Source organism: Apis mellifera, linkage group LG8, assembly GCF_003254395.2.
Source record: "Apis mellifera strain DH4 linkage group LG8, Amel_HAv3.1, whole genome shotgun sequence".
Lineage (NCBI taxonomy): Eukaryota > Metazoa > Arthropoda > Insecta > Hymenoptera > Apidae > Apis > Apis mellifera.
In genome coordinates, this window is record NC_037645.1 from 8,636,272 (window position 1) to 8,655,831 (window position 19,560).

The following is a 19,560-nucleotide window of genomic DNA, read 5'->3' on the forward strand; positions in this document are numbered from 1 at the left end:
AATATATATCCTTCTATAATGATCCTTCCACTCACAATCACCGGAAGTGAAAGAGTATTTGAGACTAGTTTCATGGTTGTCCATAAAAAGAGCATTCAAGGGAATCAAAAGTGTAACGGAGGAAGAAATTGGAGGCACGTGTCATGCACATGTACCAGAAGCATCGTGCAAGGGTTTATTCGAGGGTTAACCACTTTTGCGACATTTGGCCTGATTGGGGCAACGTATAATTATGCGTACCGTAACAGGTTTGATGTGATTTCTGCTATATTATTATACCGCAAAATATAATTATATAATATCCCAACAATATGTCTTTCTGAAAAGGTTAGGTGAAAAAAAATTTTCAACCTTATTTAGAATTTTAAATAAAAAAACTTAGGTACATAATTTTCATTTTTTACTCCTTTGTAGATAGTGCTTTGAGTTTTAGTTTCAAATTCAATTAAATATCTCTAATAATAATAAAAAATGTAATTAATTTCTTCACTTGTCTCTGTTGAATATATTCTGATTATAATATTTTCTATAGATTTATTTTTTTCTTTTAATTTCTTTTATAATCTCTTCTTACTCCTTTGTAGATAGTGTCTTGAGTTTTGAGTTTTAGTTCCAAATTCAATTAAATATCTCTAATAATAATAAAAAATGTAATTAATTTCTTCACTTGTCTTTGTTGAATATATTATAATATTTTCTATAGACTTATTTTTTTCTTTTAATTTCTTTTATAATCTCTTCTTATTCCTTTGTAGATAGTGCCTTGAGTTTTGAGTTTTAATTCCAAATTCAATTAAATATCTCTAATAATAATGTAAAAAATGTAATTAATTTCTTCACTTGTCTCTGTTGAATATATTTTGATTACAATATTTTCTATGGATTTATTTTTTTCTTTTAATTTCTTTTATAATCTCTTTCAAATATCTTTAGATATTCCTTTCTTTTTTTTTATATTTTTTTTCTCTCTTAATTTATTTTTTTCTCTCTCTATTTAAAAAATTTTTCTTGCCAATATAAATTTCTCAATTCTCATCAAATTCAAAATATTCCTCTCATGACATTTTTATTTAATAATAAGATATCTAAGATATCAACATCTGAAAGTGCAAATTCGATTCGCAAATCTATCCAATTCGCCCAACGACTTTTCCATCAAGTTATCCCCAACCAAGAACCTCCCTGTTCCTTATCAGATCGATGAAGAGGCGGAACCAGCAGCCAGGCAACCGAAGGTAGGCTGGCTCCACCACCAATTGCCCCGACGAATAGGGATGCGATTGGACATTCAACCCCCTGGCTTCCGCCTTCCTCCCGCTTTTCCCTTTCAGTTTCGTCAAACCACCTGAACCAATGTTCATCACCAGTGATCCACAGTTCTATTTCACCTTTCTTCACAAGTCCAACATTTTCCCAATATTTTTCCTTTTCACCTAAAATTAACAACGATATCAATCATACAATATCAGTGATCATTATTATTTCTTTTTCATACAAAAATCAGTTGTAAAATTAAATTAAATAATTGTTGTAAATTTAATTCAATGTGAATTGACGAGTGTTGTTGAATGTCAAAATGGAAAAATGTTAATGATAACTTGATGTGAAGAAGAGAATGTTCAACGGGAAGAAAATCGAGGATGAAGAAGACGATTGATAATTTTTATGGATCAAAGATGATCCGTCATATGTTCAACGAAGGAATCCCAGGATTCTATGATTAACAAGAAAGGATCGAGTACATTTTGATAAGTGTTTGGACAAATTTGGGCACGTGTCCTCACCTCCTAGTGGCACGTGTCGCTATTTAGAAGTATTTCCTAACACGCGCCGAGGTCACGTGTCGTACGTACCGATGATATCAGTGAATCCTGAGAACGTGATCGAGGATACTTGTATAAGAATTTCTAGGAAATTCCAACGAAAATCTATTTGATCCTAATATAATTCAATTGGGTATTAAGTCTAATCTTTTGCATTGAATTGAAAAAAAAAAAAAATTGGTTTCCCAGTGTATAGAAAGGGATACAGTGTTGAGTAAAAAATTTAATATTTCTCAGTGATCTCAAGAAGGAAAGTGTTTTGTCAATGATACCAAGAGAGATATTTTACTTCTTGAAAGATTCTCATGTAAAATATTATCGAGGGATAATCAAATCTTCTAAGCTGTTTCTCTTGGAAGTCGATATATCTTTTAATGTGTTTACCTTTCACACCTGAAAAATAAATTTAATTAATTAACAATCTTTTAAAGATGATGTGATATGTGCTTTTAATCCACACACTATTGATCAACAGTTCTAGTCATTATTACCAAAGAATTTTGTAAATATTATAAAGATACGTGTATCAGAGAATTTTATCATATAAAAAAGAAGCTTCTTCAAGATGTATTCCATGGACAATCTCGAATTAGATATGATGAATCGACAGTACATGTACGAGGCTCATGGCTTTCTTGGGAATCCAGCGATTCCAGCTTTGCCGCCGCATTGCGGAGCACCCACCACAGCCACGCTACCTTCTATTCCCTCGCAATTAGCTGCACATCCTGCCGGAAGTACTGGAAGTACCAGCGGTAGTGAAATTTATTTGTACGACGAAAATAGTAGCGATAATGAAAGTGCTTACAGTAGTGATCAGGAGAATCACACCAGAGAGTGAGTATCTTTATATTTTTTTTTAACTGGACTATCACCAGCTGGATTAGAAACCTAAAAACATAGAAATTTTATATCAGTATCCAAAATATATATTGAAAGAATTTGATTATATATATTAAATCAAGAGATAGAAAAAAGATTAGATTAAACAAATATTCTAAAATATTTTAGAAGGAAATATTTTTCTTGTCTGATAAGTATATCTACGAGTAAATAATATAAGAACGATTATTATTGCGCCTTATTCAAAGGGCAATCCGCCGAGCATTGCTATACGGGTTGCTCGTAGACAGGTGCATCGAATACATTTTTCATTATTATTTAAGAAATGAATGTACAAGAAATAATTCTTTTTTTTGTCATATCATCATTTTATACATAATTTATAATATTCTAAATTTTATTCAATAATGAAGCTTTAAATAATATAAGAACGATTATTATTGCGCCTGTTAATGGGCAATCCGCCGAGCATTGCTATACGGGTTGCTCGTAGACAGGCGCATCGAATACATTTTTCATTATTATTTAAGAAATGAATGTACAAAAAATAATTCTTTTTTTGCCATATCATCATTTTATACATAATTTTTAATAATCTAAATTTTATTCAATGATGAAGCTTTAAATAATATAAGAACGATTATTATTGCGCCTGTTAATGGGCAATCCGCCGAGCATTGCTATACGGATTGCTTATAAACAGGTGCATCGAATACATTTTTCATTATTATTTAAGAAATGAATGTACAAGAAATAATTCTTTTTTCTTTGTTTTCTGTCATATCATCATTTTATACGTAATTTTTAATAATCTATCTTCTAAATTATTTGAATAATAAAAGTCTAGAAATGATTATTCTATATTGAAAAACAGAACAATAATAATTTCTAGACGAAGTCAAAACAATAGAAGAAATGGGGCGTCGGGGAAAAGTCCGAGGCAAGCAGTACAACAAAGACAGGCCGCCAATATGAGAGAGAGGAGACGTATGCAGAATATAAATGACGCCTTTGAGGGCCTTAGGGCCCACATACCTACTCTTCCTTATGAAAAGAGACTCTCGAAAGTAGACACGTTAAAATTAGCAATTGGTTACATTAAGTTTCTTAACGAATTGGTCAGGGCTGATAAGGGTAACGATCCTCTGACGGGAAATGGTGGTCTCTCAAGATGTTCTGGTCGAGATGATTCGAAGAAGGTCATAGTTCGTGGTGAGGCCAATACTAATCGTACTCACGTATCCTTATTCTTATCCTTATTATTATTCATTTCCTTTCCTAAGAATTAATTATTATGAATTAAATTAACTTGTTTCGTGAATTCTATCGATTAATTAAAATTAATTAAAATTCGATTAATAATCTTAGAAACAAGAAATAATAATTTAAATAGAAAATCGAGTTGGATGATATAATTAATTAAGATAAATGGTAAAATTTCAGGCAGTGAAGGAAATCCCTTCATTTTTCATTCCTTGTCATGGTCCAGGAAGTCGGATATCTCCCAGAATGGGACGATGTATGCAAAAGTGTGGACCCCGGAGGATCCAAGAACATCAAAAAATGGCTCGACATTCGAATAAAATTTTCATCTCTTGGCCAAGCCACGTCGAGCCTTGTGTTATTTAGTATTTAAGGACAAACATTCCTAGTCATTGTTTTACTTTTTTTTCTTTTTGATGCTAAATGATCATTATTAACATTATCAACAGAACAAAAAATTTGTTAATATACAAGAAGATTAATTTTTTGTGTTCTCTAGTCGATTTTAATGTGATGGACAATATCAATTAAATTATTATTGTTAATATTTAACAACCTTGATGAACAAATAGTTTAATTTTTTAAATTAACATCTAAGAAGTGAAATCTAAATAAGAAAAATTCTTGTAAAATATGAAGTTGTAATATAAATGATACATGCATATCTTCTGTTAAGTTCCTCCTTAAAAAATGCTCAAAATCCAATGAATTAACATTAATTACAATTATGAAAGAAGAAAACAAAATACGAAGATTCTGTCGGATATTTTTCTTCTTTTTCTTTTAAATTATAAGTCTTTAAATAAAAGTAATTTGACTTTTAATTTTTCTGACAGAATTCATGTTATAATAAATGTATATATAAAGTGCGTAAAAAAATCTAAACAGATATCGTTTGTACGTGAACATGAAACAGATTGTTTGCTATTAAAACAATATGGTTATCATTGAAGCCAAATAAAGTAGATTCTTCAAGTTTCAAATTGTTTTTTTTTCTATTATCTTTCACTTTTCAATCTTTATCACAATTCCCATATTCATCCATTCCATTTTTTAATTATATTATCAAAGCATTTTTAATTTCAATAGTTTGTATACTTTCTCATAAATACATTTTTCTTCCAAAATAATGTTTTATCAATCTAACTCATTAAAAGTTAATCAAAAAACTTTTCTTTCTATGACAAGTTAAATTTTTTAAAGTTAATTTTTTATATTTTTTTAATTTATAAATTTTCTAATAATATTTCCAATTTTTTAAATATTCAGATTTATTTAATATATAATTTTTTTTTTTTTTTTACTTTTCTTCTCTGTTTTGTTTTCATCTTATAAAAAATTTTCTTCAACTAATGAATATCAGAATGAATATTTTCCAACTTTCTAAGAATCCAAAGAAAATTCTAAAAGAGTTGCTCGTAATGTAATGGCGGAGGATTTGATAAAAAAGCAGAGGGTAGAAGCTGCGCCAAATTCTGTGGTGTACAGTTCGCCAGAAAGAGGAGCAAATTCGACGTGGATGGGACAGAGAAGGAGAATCGTGGGCGATACGTCGATATTGCGGTGTCGCGACGTCCTGCAACTCGGGAATAATGGCGCCGACGGCTGCGTATCTTCCCACGTTGTGATCCTCCTTTCCCTCTTCGTTATTCTGCAGTCTGAATAACCATTTTCTACTTTCTAACCGAGGTTCACCGAGTTAATGTTACGTTAATGAGCAAATATCTCGTTCGATACTTGAAAATTACAACATGATTGTCACATAATAATCGAGTATAGCTGTTCTTAAAAAGGCTTGCTTTCAACTTCGATTTTCCAGTTAAAAGTTTTATTCAAGTATCCTGTGTATTTCATTCTATATAATATTTCAATGGTATAAGTAACATGATACTTTACCTCAAGGATAATTATGAAATAATAAGAATGAAAGGATAGAAATTCTTTATATGGTTTGTTTTAAACTTTTCTTTTTTTTTCTTGTTTCTTTATTAATATGAAATCCATATTCTTCTTCTCATTACATTCTTAATTTCCAGTTTGAATTACTCCTTCAAAAATTAGTTGAAATTTTCATTTTCCATTTCAATTCTAAATAATAAAACATTATATAATTATTTTATAATCAAACAAGATTTTGTTTCATAAAATAGATAAATCTGAATCCATTGTTACATAGTGTAGAATTTCCATGAATAAAAATCATATACTGTTTACTATTAAAAAGAGGATCAGGGTGTTTCACTTGAAATTAGATTCGGTGAACTTCTAACTTCATGGAGCCGCAGAAGAACGTGGACCGCTATCAGCTGTGAAAACAGCATTGTTTATAGACACCGTGGCACAATGAGGTGTAATTGAATCCATATTCTACCCCGTTGTATCAGGCGCCCCTCAAGAGAAAGCTAGCGGAACGCCCCTGGTGCCCCGAGAGGTGGTTGTACTTAACGGTTCGGAAATCGAGGGTGGTCGTCGATTTGTGGACAATTAGGGACGATATACACGTCCCCTGGGACATATCGAAGCGATTTCGACCTTTACTGAAACTGTTTCTTCCTCTTTCCTTTATTCTTGATCGTTTAAACTATTTTATATTTTGTAATAAAATATTTACATTTGTCACAATTCTCTATGCTCTAAACAACTGTAAAAGAAATATTTTTCTCTTTAAGAAAGCAATAATATTCAATCAAATATAATTAAATAAATGTAAATTAATTCATAAGCATGATAGGTAATTTATATTTACCAATATCATGTCAACTAACTACTTCAAGGAACATTAAAATGTGATAAAAAAGAGTCAAAGTTAAATAAGATTAGATGATAATAAAAGATTGGTCATCAGATAATCTGTGACCTATCGACAGTTGATCCAGCTGTGTCCACACCTGTCCTTATCACTTACCTCTTTATAGTGTATCAATTTTTTAACACTTGTACTTTTAAATATTGAGTATCATGTGATATGATTAGAAAAAGATATTAAATATTGATAATATCTGTCTTGATAATATTCCTTTCTACTTCTTTTTTTTTCTTCCAGCAATAGTACGTTAAATTAATCTCAATTAAAAAATAGTGAATAAAATATATTAATTTGATCAAAAAATGATAAAATATATTAATTTGTGCTATTCATAAACTGTTGTACAGAGGCTTAAATTATTTTTCAATGCTTTTTTCATAGATAAATCCAGCGGTTAAGGGAAGGCGTGAAAGTTCAATAACCCAGGTTGAACCTAATCGGCTTGAACGTCACGGTACCGTGATCCCGTGAAAATTAGCAAACCATAGAATCGCGGCTGCACTCCCTTTCGCGTATCAGATGCGCATTAAGAGCACCCGCTTGTCACGAGGGTCGCACTTGTGTTGATCCTCGCAGCTGGAGTGACACACAAATAAAGTATTAATTCACGATTCATGTAGTAATACCGTAGCATCGAGTTCATATTAATCTATTATGTAACATCTTACCTTGGACAGATATATAGAAAATTATAATTTTTCTATTCAATTTTATTATAATAATAACACCAACTTTTTTACTTTGTTACAAATATCTATAATTTCATTGCCAGTAGAAATCCACCTTTCGTCCCTCCTTTTCTAACTTTCAACTAAAAAAAAAAAGAACCCAATCCAAACAAATTAGTAAAGAACAAAGGGAAAGTAAATGAAAGAGAGAGAGAAAAAAAGAAATATATCAAATTCACAGATAGTGGTTTGAATGTAGAAACCTGAGAATAGAATTAACAATGTTACGTCCACAGACAGAAGCTGGGGGTTCCATTACACTTACTGAGAAAGGGGGAAGGGGGAGTGTTCTGAGCAAAAGAGAGCATCCATCCACTCTTCAACTCCCCTACAGGGTCCAGCCCCACAGGGTGAAAATTGGGGCACGCAAAAACCTGGGCAGCTGCGTGCTTTGGGGTGTTTTCTCAAGTTCCAGCGAAATCATCCCCCCAGAACACTCCGTTGAAATACTTTTATACTTGTAGCTCCCCCCAAATATGCTTCACACGATTATCGGTGTAGACAATACAACACTTGATACTATTGTCATTAGTCGACGATTAGAGACAAATTCCAACAATTTCTTTATGGCTTTTAATCTTCGTTACATAAGTTGCCTAATATTCTAACAATTACAAATAAACATAAATAAAATATATAATGAGACAGATTTTATAGATAAAACTAGAGATTAATTTAAAGTGAAGGGATTAAATTGAGAAATGAGTTTGTTAATTGTGAATCAATAAATAAATGATAAGATTTAATAAAAATATTCTTAGGACACGTAGAAAGATAAGAATCTAAAATCCATGGTGAAATCCAGCGTGAAAACTCGAGCTCGATGAAATCCTATTACTTTACATTGGACATTGTTCAGCTGTAATGCAGATTGAAGCTTCCTCTCCCCAAAAGATGATGTAAAAATAGTAAGAGAAGACACGTGGTGTCACTCTCAACTCATCCCTAAAATTAATTCCTTTTTTACTTTGTGTGTAATACTGATTTTTTTTTATATGATAATTTAAACATTAAATTAAAAAAGATTTCTCAGAAATGCATATCATAATTGTGTAATTTATGTTAAATATGTTAAATTATATATTAATTTACATTACATTAGGAGGATCAACTGGATGTTTCTGATAAGAATGTCTTTCAGTTGTATCCATGAAACAGTAGTATATTCGTACACTCTCGTGTAATATTGATTCGTCGGAGACGAGGTCGCAGGTGAGACTTCCCACGATCGTTGGCCGGCACTGAGGCAAACGTCAGGGATTTGTCTGGAGATAGTCATGCTTCCATAGACGAGTAACTATATTTTCCTTCTTCATTTCAAGAAAAGTAGACAACAAACTCTTCAATATCTTGCATTTAAATTTTCTTCAACAACAAAGTAACTGCAAAGTAATAAAACTAAATTATTTCAAATCAACTAAAAAAAAAAAAATTAATTTCATTTTAAAATTCATAAAATTCAAAAAAATATATAAATTATAATTTTCATCATTGATTGAGATACCTTTTACAAGTAAAATAAATGAAGAAAAAAAAATTTAAGTGTGGAAACAATAATTTAAATGTAAAAGGATCCAAAAGCAGGAAACTGAGAGGAACGATACTGTCATCGTTTACTCATTTTTTATTACATGCTTCCGTATGCACAATTACATTACAAAATCGTATCGCACAGATTTACATCCCTGGATTTGGAACCGATCCACGCGACTCCGAGACGACAATTTTGAGGACATCGTGCATCAACAATATGAACAATAATTTCACGGAACTTTCGTCTGCATTTTCTTTAAACAGAGAATGAAAAGCAGAGGAAAAGTTCAAGAACTATATACGATTATATAGCATCAATGTCGTCAGGATAAACCTTTTTTCTTTTTTTTTTTATTTTGTGAGCTTTCGTCCATCCCTTCATTCCTTTTGTTTCAATTCGACAAATCTTGTGTTAATCTTAATAGATACAAATATAAAAGTGAAAGTTTCTATTAATATATCCAATTCGAGACAAGGATCTTAGCCTAGTAGTGTTGGTTCCTGAATTTAAATCAATAGTTTCCCTTATTTCTTAATTTTTTGTGTAAATACATCCTTCATATAGAAATTAACATATATTCATACTCTATAAATTTTATAGAGATAAAGAAGAAGTGAATATATACTTATACTTTTTCTTATATAATTGTATATTAAAAATTTATTAAATAAAGTTGTAAAATATTCTACATTTCAAGATAACTTTTGAGCACCCAGTGATTATTTATAATCTTGAGCAGATTTCATAACAACAATATGAAAAAATTATGATCAAAAACTCCAAGTCTTAAGTTTGAAATTTTTTCCCATAACTTAATGATACAAAAATTAAAATAACAATCCTAATACTACTAATTCCTAATTAAATTCAGGGATACCTGTTAGGGGTGGACGATGTCACCAGAAAAAATTATTACGTTAAACACAATTTAAAAAAAAGAAAAAAAAAAAACAATCAGCCTTTTCTCCCATAAGAAAACTTTTTTTTCCATCCATGTGGAAACATATATGGCATATTCGCTCGACATATTCCTTTCCCTCATTTTCCTTAAGATAAAAAACATACGTTACAACACGAGGACAATTTAAAGGTAAATTAGCCACGGAGCAGCCCCGGATTTTTAGCTGCTCATTTCTCACTTGAAAATATACAAAAGATTATTACCGGAGGACGCGGCAACCTTCAAAGTGTTCTCCACTCTTTCATCTTTTTACACGGATAGCTAGCGCTTTCTATAACTTGTAGGCTGTCCCAAAGAAAAGAAAAGAAAAGAAAAGAAGAAAGAAAAAAAAAGTGAAAATGAAAATATCTCACTTTCAATCTTTTTACAAATATATCCAATATCCAGTATAAAGTATAAATCGGCACGCTTCTTGGGAAAACCGACAAGTGCATTCGAGAGACGAGAAAATAAATTCATCTCCTTCTCATTCTCTAGCTATTGTTTCTTCTTTCTATGTATTACAATTATATTACAATGAATTATTACTTATTAGCCTGTTCGTTTCGTCCAGAGACGCGGGAGGGATATTAGCTAACTCTCGTAGAAAAATGAAAACACGCTTCACAAACGGCGACAAGTTTGGTTTCACTTGCACACATATTTTTTTTTTTTTTTTTCCTTTTTTCATTTCTCTTTTTTTTTTTTCCTTTTTCTTTTTCCTTTTATCATTACATTCAATTGTCCAACAATGATTCTTAGCGAAGAGATCTCGAGTATCAAAATGCCTACATATATATATATATATATATATATATATATATATATGAATCTGTGCCAATATTTCGGCCAATCAAAGCATTGCTGCCGCTTGGACATTGTGATTTCATGATTTACAATTGTTTGAATTGTCTTTTTTTAATGTCGCCACGGCTGGGAAACAAATTCATTTTTATCTCATCAAACTGGGACTACGTGGTCTCTCTTTCCAGTGCACTCGAGCAGTCTGCAATTAATTTATCCAATAAATAGTTTTTGCTCATCGTTTCGCTTCATTTTTGAATAATTATCTTGTCATTATCATGAGCGTACAAAGTCCTTAATACGAACAAATCTAACGATACATACGTATCTACCCTAAAACGCATGATTCTTGTGTACATAAGTTATATAGGTACCAAATATTTAAGTTACAATTAAACTACAAGCGAATAGAAAAGTCTAATGAACAGGCTCGCATTGAATTTATACAAAATTTAACAAAAAAAAAAAAAAAAAAAAAAAAAAAAACATTTATTTGAAATTTTTGTCCGAGAAAAAGAATTTTGTTTTACTTCAAGCATAAAAACATTTCCGTTTTTATCTTTTCTATATAGATCCAATGCAGCCTAGAATTAGAAAAGACTTTGGTCAAATTAAAGTTAAATTTTCGAGCGAAAAAAAAAATCTCTGACAGTCGATCCACTGCGGATTAGGAACACAATAATTTATTTGTACACGAAGAATTTTAAAAATGAACACAAAATAAATGAGAGCATTAAAAAAAAAAAAAAAAAAAAAAAGGAGCAATGTTTAAATTTCATTCTTTTTTTTTTTTCTCTCCATCATCGCAATAAAACAATTCCAGTCCCAAGATTTTAAACAACAAGTTACTTAGGCACGTGTTGCTCAAGAGTTTCAAGGGAGTTCAATGATTCGATTGCAAAAATTTGGCACGGTCTGCTGTGTAAAAATATTATTAACTGCTCTCTTTTTGTTTTCAACACTTTTCACTTATACACGCTTTGTTCTCGCCTTTTCTTTTTTTTTTGCTCTTTCCTCTCTCTCATTCCTTCTTGCCCTTCTATCGTAATGTATATTATCTTAAAAAAGTACAGCAACGTTACATTGAGATAATAAACGCATAAAATATTCTTCGTCGATAAAAACGCACTGTGTTGTCTTCAATAATCACTTGATTTTTTTTTTTTTTTTTTTTTGGAAACCATTTCATATACTTTCGATTATAAATCATCAATTGTGAATATTATTTTCTTCAAATTGTAGCATTGAACACTATACGTATACCTTAAAAATAATATATAAATTTTCATAAATAAAAAAGAAAAAATTTTTAAAAAGCTTAAAAATTTTTCGTTTCATGAAAACAACTCGAAATAATTTATTATTCGACGCTTAAGCACTACTAAGAATATAATGCAATAAAGTAAAGTAAAGTAAAATAATTTCTTTGGATTCAAAAATGAATGTATGATATGAAATAGTGTTCTTCTAGTGCTCGCTACAATTGATGTGACATGAAGAAAATTCGATAGAATTTTAACAAATCGATTTTTCCCTGAGTGGTGACGTGAACGCTTGATGCCGCATTTATCATACTAAGTAAGCCTAGTGGTTTTTCCGGATTCCTTACGAACATTCGTTATTTTTCATTATCGAAAATTGTCCGTCCATAAAAATAATACTTTCCAATTGAGAACACAACATGGTAACATTGACTTTTTCGTTTTAAAATTTTATTTCCTACAACAGAATAAAAAAGATTAGTGTAAAAATCCTTACTAGCTAGATATTAATTAAAAAAAAAAAAAAAAAACAAAACTAAATTCATATTTTAACGTTAAAATATAGATAATTCTTAAATGAAAATTTTTTTTTATTTATTTTGACGAACTGAGAGACAAAAGATTATTCTCCTTATTGTATATAACTCTTAATTTTTAACGAATAGAATTTCATTAATACAAATAGCTCCAATTTCGAGCTAAAATTATCAATTTTTTTTTTTAATTTTTTTTTATTTTTATTTTTTTTTATTTATTTATTTATTTATTTTTTTTGATTACGTCTCTCATATCGACAAAAGTCGAAATTTTATATTATTGATAGAATAAGAATCCAAATAAAATGTGCTGCCATTAAAAAAGGCAAGATATAACCAAGAACAATCGCAAATGGATTTTTTTATGCGAAAACGAAGCGCGTAATAATATTCCATTTAGACATAACTTCAATTGTTTTCTTAATTCCCATCTAATGATCGTAGTTCGATTAACCGCTCTGAAGAAACCATAAGAACCATTATTCTATGAATAAAAATAACTTCTTCGACCCATTTCACGGCCATTTCATTGATGGAAGGCAGTGCTCAAATTATATGCTAAGTATATTGTACGTTTTATATATATATATACGTATATATATATACACATATAAGATTAAAATATACATCGGTTAGGTCGTGAAATGGGTCAATTACAAAATATTTACAATTTTAATTTTATCTTTTGCGAGCTTACTAAAAGAAATCCGCAAAATAAATTTCTATTAAAATAATAGTGAAACATTTAGAAAAAGATGTCTTTATAGAAAAAATGAGTGACCTTGTCGTACCACCAGACTCACACATGATTTCTTTCTTTCTTTTTTTTTTTTTGTAAAATGTACATCTAACTTCATAATCATTATTGCTATTAGTCGCGATTAACTTACAATCTACAATTTGTACATCTGCGGATTTACTGTTTCATCATACAATATCGATGACAATGATGGATAATGATGATCTTAAGATTGTCTCAGACGTGCTCGATGACGTGCAACCAAAGGAAAGAGAAAAAGAGAGAGAAAGACAGAGAGAAAGAGAAAGAGAGAGAAAAGAAAGAAAAAAATCTCTATTTCTAAATTGCTTCTTCGTTCGAATTTGCAAGGCCTCTATTATCCTATATTTATTATAGAACTAATCTAACTTTAAATAGATAGGTAATTGTTCTCGAAATTCATCAAAAAAACAATAAAAATGTGAATTACAATTATTGATAAATGCAAATGTTTTCTTTTGGTTAATATTTTATATTACTTTACCAGTCAATAGATATTGAATTATAGAACTGATCACACTTATTGATCAGAGACCAATCAAAGATCGAACCAATTAGCAAAGAAGCACGAAGGATAAACGACTTCCCTCTGTTCATTTTTAAAGATGGTAGCACGCCTCGGACGGCGATGACACCTCACCGCGTCTACTGTCATCGGACGCAGTATATTTTTCCTTGCTTTCCACCTATCTTCAGCTGGGTTTTCCTGGTGGTCCATGACTGGGTGGAGAAGGTCCATGCGAATGAAGATTATGAACATTACCTACTTGATTACTTGTCAGACTGGACATTGTAGGTTGATACATTGAAGGCATATAATTGCTCGACGATTGTGGCACTGATCTAAAATACAAAATTGTATTTTTTTTTATGTAGAACAGAAATGTATTATATGATATATTGATATCTATTTTGAAAAACCCTTCCTTTTATTATTTTTTTACAATACTATTCTTTTAATTTAAATTTATTCTTATTTTTTTAAAATCACTTTAAAATTATTAAAAATAAATAAGTAAAAGATAACTTTCTTTTATTGTAGCAATAAATTCTTTTACCTTGGTACTCCACGTAGAGGATCCGGTGTAACAGATGAGTTTCTCACTACACTAGAATTACTAGCCGGTGCCGGAGATACTATATTACTAGGTTGTCCTTGATGATATGCATTTCCAGCTGGGCTGTGTCTATATATAATGATACAAAAAATTAATTTTGTAGTATCAGTATTCATAATTAATAAAGCATAATTACCTGATTGTTGGACTTGGTTGAGGTGCAATTAACGACGTTCGATGCTGATATTGTGACAATGAAGCTGCAGCTGGAGGAGATGGATCTGGAGGTAAACCATTTTCTAACGTCGTAGAATGATTACTGGAACTCGAATGAGGCATATATGTGTTGTTTACTCGTGGTTCCCTAGTAACTCTTGGAACAGGGGCCGCGGCTCCAGGTGGAACATCGGGATGTGGGACATTGGGGTGCGATGGGTTGACTGTTGGATGTATATTGTTCACTATAATTTACGAATAATATAGAATTTTCTGTTAAACATTTAAAATAAATATTTAAATATTTAAAAATTCAATAAAACAAACCAAGCAAATTACCTGGGTGTGCACTAGGTTGAGTTGTCAAAGGAATTGCAAGTCTAGCATTCACAGCCAATAGGTGATCTCTTCTTTGTAGAAGACTATTTACATGTTCCTCTAACCTAAGATTTTCCGCTCTCAATTGATGAAGACAAGAAAGTAGAGAAGCGACTATAAAAGAAAATTTTATGATTCATAATACTTTTCTTTAATCCATATAATGATTAATGAATCAAACAAGCCAGAAAGCAGTATAATTTTGATTACGTATCTTTGATGTACAAGTCTATTATTCAATGAAGATACAATAAACAAAATAATCCATGCATTCATTTTTCGATCGAATGAAGAAATCCCCAATTTTACCAAACCCATGCAACTGAAAGCATGTTTTTCCTTGCCGTACACTCACTGTCAAAGTGCTGGGCTTGCTCCATCAGGAATTGACTTCCTTGCTCCCATTGTCTTTCTAAAAGTTGGTCAAGTGTTTGGGGTATTGCTCCACCGCCTAAAGAACCGGTATTGGTTGTACTAGCATTAGTGGTAGTGCTTGTATTAGTGTTTGTATTGTTAGAAGAGTTAAAAACTGAAGAAAATGACGTGGGTGGTGCACCTGTTTGATTCGACCGTATCTGTTTGTAAAATAATATTATGATTAGAATAATAATGAAAACATTTTCTTATTTTCTTTTAAAAAATAAAGTCATATTAGATTGATTTCAAAGATACTTACAGATGCAATTACTCGACTATGTAATTGTGGACCAACTAAATTTGTTGTAGAATTACTAGCTTCTGTAAAAATAGAATGAGCTTCTAATTCTTGGGAAAGGGTATCAGACATTTTTTGTGCCATTGTAGAGGTTGGATTTAACTGATTTCCTAACATATGTGGTGCACTAACTCCATTCTGAAATCTAATATATATTCAAATTAGATTTATTTATATAATAAATCATTTTATATCATTATTATATCAATCATCTCTATTTCTTACAATTTTACATCTTTTTCTTCTTTCGGATTCGTAAGTGTTGGAGTACTAGATGCAGAAGGTGTTGGTGTTGTAGAAGCCGCACTTGCACTTTTCCTTTTTCTCCTTCCTGGTCCATTACTACTCATACTTTCAGAACCTGGACTACTTGGAGGAGATTCTTTGACTGTAGGACCCATAGTATTCGTAGAACTAGAGCCAATACTACTAAAATGCCCACTGCTCAGTGTTGGTCCTTGAATAATAGATGGTACAGGTGCTACAGTTACAGCAGGTGGAGGAGTTTGATGATTACTTCTTGCTCCTCTTTTGGATGTTGTTACTACTGCACTGCTAGATACTGATGTTACTACAGATGAAGCGGTAGATTGAGATTGTTGTTGTGTTTGTGGTTGTACTTGTGGTAATGCTGGCTGACTATTTGATGACCCACGTTTTGGTTTACGAGGTTTTTCTTGCTTATCTGATGATTGAGAACTATGAAAATAACAAAATGCATAATTATATATCCAGAAACACTCTATTTTTCATTAACTTTTTTCATATAATTTTAAAAATAAAAATATTCAAAAAATTCTGCAGAAATGAATATTATATAAAATGTAACATAAACAGACCGTTGTGCACTACCGTTAACATCACGTTATTCCTTTCCTTCGTTCGTTGCCCTTGAGGCCCCTTGTGGTAGAAAAAACAAACATAACCTCAACGTATTCTTAAAGCTACAGACAAACTAAAAAACGTTAAAAAAATCACAGTTGTTTACAATAATTTCTTTCTGTCAGAATTTTTTTGCAATATATATTATATAAAAATGAAATAAAAAGTAATCCTGAATTCGTTCTTCCATTTGTATAACTTGTAATAGTGTCGCGAACATCTTTTAATAAACACAATATTTTTCGAAGATTTTAACCAATGCAATAGTATCTTAACGAAATGATATTTTGAATAAAATCTATATTAAATGAGATTTTTAATATCTGAATAATTTTTACGAAACATAAAAGGTTAAAAACAAAAAGACTTGTTTATCCAATTAGTCAACCATTTTGATGCGTTCAATTTTGGCGCGCATTTTAAATTGTTCAAATTTTCATGAAATTTCGTTACTTCTTTTCATACTGTATATTTATTTTATAAATTATTGTGATATTGCCTAATATTAATATAAGTTAAAAACTTAAAAAAATATATATTTATAATAATATTATTATTATTCTTATTACTAAATAGGAATTTCAAATTGAAAAAAAATTAGTATTAAAATTTTAATCCAAACTTACCGAGATCTTTTAGCTGGAGTTTCTTCTGTGATAAATCTTTCTGAATTCGACATAACACTCGTTCTGGCTTCTGTAGCGGCTGCGGTAGTTATGATACTTTGTTGCAACTGTTGATATAGAGTTGGAGCACTTGTTACCACACTCTGCACTGTACTAGATAACGAAGTTGCAGTCAATGGAACTGATACTACTATACTATTTGAAGTAGTTGTTGGTGACTGAGTAACAATTGATGATTGAGATTGTGTTACTGCCATTATCACAGGTGTAGTAGTCACTTCGGTAGTGACTGGGGTGTTTGATGATGATTGAATGGGACTTTCCACCTTTAACTTAATAAGAATATTTGAAAATATATATTTGAAAATATTCCAAAATAAAAACAAATATTTTTTTTATAAATTTTTATTTACCTTTTTTGATTTTTCTGGTTCAGTGGTCGTACTTAAACTTGTAGCTTCCGTTATAGTTGTTTGTACATTATTACTCGATACAGCTTGCTGCATAACAGAACTGACGGCAACTACAACTGAACCACTGGCTTCAGAACTGACCGATTGATTTGAATTTTCGTTTCCTATTACAGTCGGTGTTCGTGCCCCTGTCTTTCTCTTTTTACTGTGACTCGAAGTCTTGTTCGATGATGAAGAATTTGATTTCGTTTGTCCACTATTTTTGTGACCAGAGCTTGAATTCGATCCAGATTTAATTGTTGCTGCCATAGTGGCAGTGGTAGACGTTGTTCCGTCATGTCCAAATACACTCTCCGATTGCGTGACAATCGTTTCTACGAAATTGGAAGTGGTGAATTTACTGGAATTTGTGGTGTTGTCTTTGGGTGTATTACGGCCGCTACTGCTTTTATCATCAGCAACGCCATTTATTTCTAGACTTGGACTAGTATTTGATTTGTTTTTAGAATTTGTAGCAGATTTAGAGCTGGAACTCTTTCGTTTACCACTAGATGAAGATTTTATCGGGGTTTCTGCTTCCTTTTCAGGAGATGAATCTGATGAACCATTATCAGCAGGTATTGGTTTATAAGGTGGTATTGTTTTTACATTACCACCTTTTTTCTATAAATGAAATAAAATTGATAATCAAGTTGAAATAATCAATTCAAATTATATAGAGATATTTTTTTAAATAATGTTACACAAACCAATTTTGAATAATGATGTTGACAATATCCACAATATTTCACATTGTCTAAATAATTGCCAGCTTCTTCACAGAGCAAACCAAGAGCCTGAGCACAAGTAACATGAAATTGCTGCCTGCAGCCAGTCTTGTTGCACTGCATACAGGCTCCTACATTTGCTCTACTACCTCTTCCTTGTTCTTCACAAATGTAACATGACTACAAATAACCATATTATATAATTTATCTTAAATAATTATTAAGAAAATTACTCTAATTTAGAAAATCTTTACCTTACTGAATCTTTCAGATGGTATCAATTGTAAAATAATTGGTTCCATTGTTGTTACGTTACCAAATCTAACTTCTGGAATATAAAGAGCACAGACCACATGTGCCCATCCGGCTTGATCTGTCCTCTTAAGAGCTCCATCTCGACTTGGACATAATTCACAGCGCTATAAAATAATTAAAAAATGAAATAAAATATAATTTTCAAAAAAATTTATAGAACTTACCACACGAGCACTACGTTCCTGCGACTCACATTTCCTACAATACCATGGTCCTGTAGGTACCGTAACGATACCATAACAAGCTGAAAAATCATCATAACATACCGTTGCAATTGAATATTCCTATTCAAACTATACAAAATATATCTTATATAAAATATAGTAATAATCTATATGACAAACCTTGGTGTACAGCAACGGTACAACCTTGGCCATCACAATACACTAATGGATTTTCAGTCCAACCCCTCTCATCAGAACACACGCAGCACCCTCCAAGCATCTCCTTCATGCTGTGTTTCAAGCAATTCGGAAGACGAGACTAGCATGAGGAGCTAGGCGAGCCGTAAGCGGAGATGTAACGCGAGGTAATCTTGCTTTCGCAATTGCATCCTGGCGATTTGTAATTCTCAGCTCGCTCCTTCCTTAATTGCTCTTCTCAATGATCATGCACACGCGTGACGCATTCAACGATGAATCGTGGCTTGGAATGCACCACTGCACGTTGCCCGTCACTACAATGATTCCACACTGTGGAAACACGAAACACCAATACCGAGGCGATTCCAGAATTCCGTGTAGTGGCTGCTTTTTAAAGAAATTTCGTTTTAAAACGTGTTTGAACCATTTGTTATTTACAACGGCGCTTTATTTGTTTCGTTGGTCAGCCATCTTATTTTGTTATCATGTCTAGTGTACGCATGCGCAACTG

At 31.3% G+C, this 19,560-nt stretch overlaps 2 protein-coding genes across 7 annotated transcripts; one reads left to right on the forward strand and one right to left on the reverse strand.

The window, feature by feature from the left end:
• Positions 1-1,107: 1,107 nt before the first annotated feature.
• Positions 1,108-4,912, forward strand: LOC100576215 (pancreas transcription factor 1 subunit alpha). Of its 3 annotated transcripts, none has more exons than XM_006564684.3 (3): positions 1,108-2,660; positions 3,541-3,875; positions 4,110-4,912. In XM_006564684.3, exons 1-3 carry the CDS (start codon positions 2,389-2,391, stop codon positions 4,247-4,249), a joined length of 747 nt encoding a protein of 248 aa, XP_006564747.1. In that variant the 5' UTR covers positions 1,108-2,388; the 3' UTR covers positions 4,250-4,912. The 3 variants fall into 3 exon arrangements, with proteins under 3 accessions (XP_006564747.1, XP_003250495.1, XP_003250493.1); XM_003250447.4 differs by having other exon boundaries at positions 1,114-2,660; positions 3,541-3,878; XM_003250445.4 differs by having other exon boundaries at positions 1,121-2,660; positions 3,559-3,878.
• A 4,157-nt stretch (positions 4,913-9,069) lies between these two features.
• On the reverse strand, positions 9,070-19,541 carry LOC726587 (protein AF-10). 4 transcript variants are annotated; one of them, XM_016913413.2, is made up of 13 exons: positions 19,032-19,541; positions 18,852-18,931; positions 18,627-18,791; positions 18,355-18,552; positions 17,606-18,268; positions 17,193-17,524; positions 15,910-16,383; positions 15,646-15,829; positions 15,319-15,544; positions 14,931-15,083; positions 14,572-14,815; positions 14,376-14,504; positions 9,070-14,160 (listed from the first exon to the last, which is right to left on the reverse strand). In XM_016913413.2, exons 1-13 carry the CDS (start codon positions 19,138-19,140, stop codon positions 14,010-14,012), a joined length of 3,108 nt encoding a protein of 1,035 aa, XP_016768902.2. In that variant the 5' UTR covers positions 19,141-19,541; the 3' UTR covers positions 9,070-14,009. The 4 variants fall into 4 exon arrangements, with proteins under 4 accessions (XP_016768902.2, XP_006564754.2, XP_006564753.2 ...); XM_006564691.3 differs by having other exon boundaries at positions 15,325-15,544; positions 19,032-19,540; XM_006564690.3 differs by having other exon boundaries at positions 14,572-14,836; positions 15,325-15,544; positions 19,032-19,540.
• Positions 19,542-19,560: the final 19 nt, after the last annotated feature.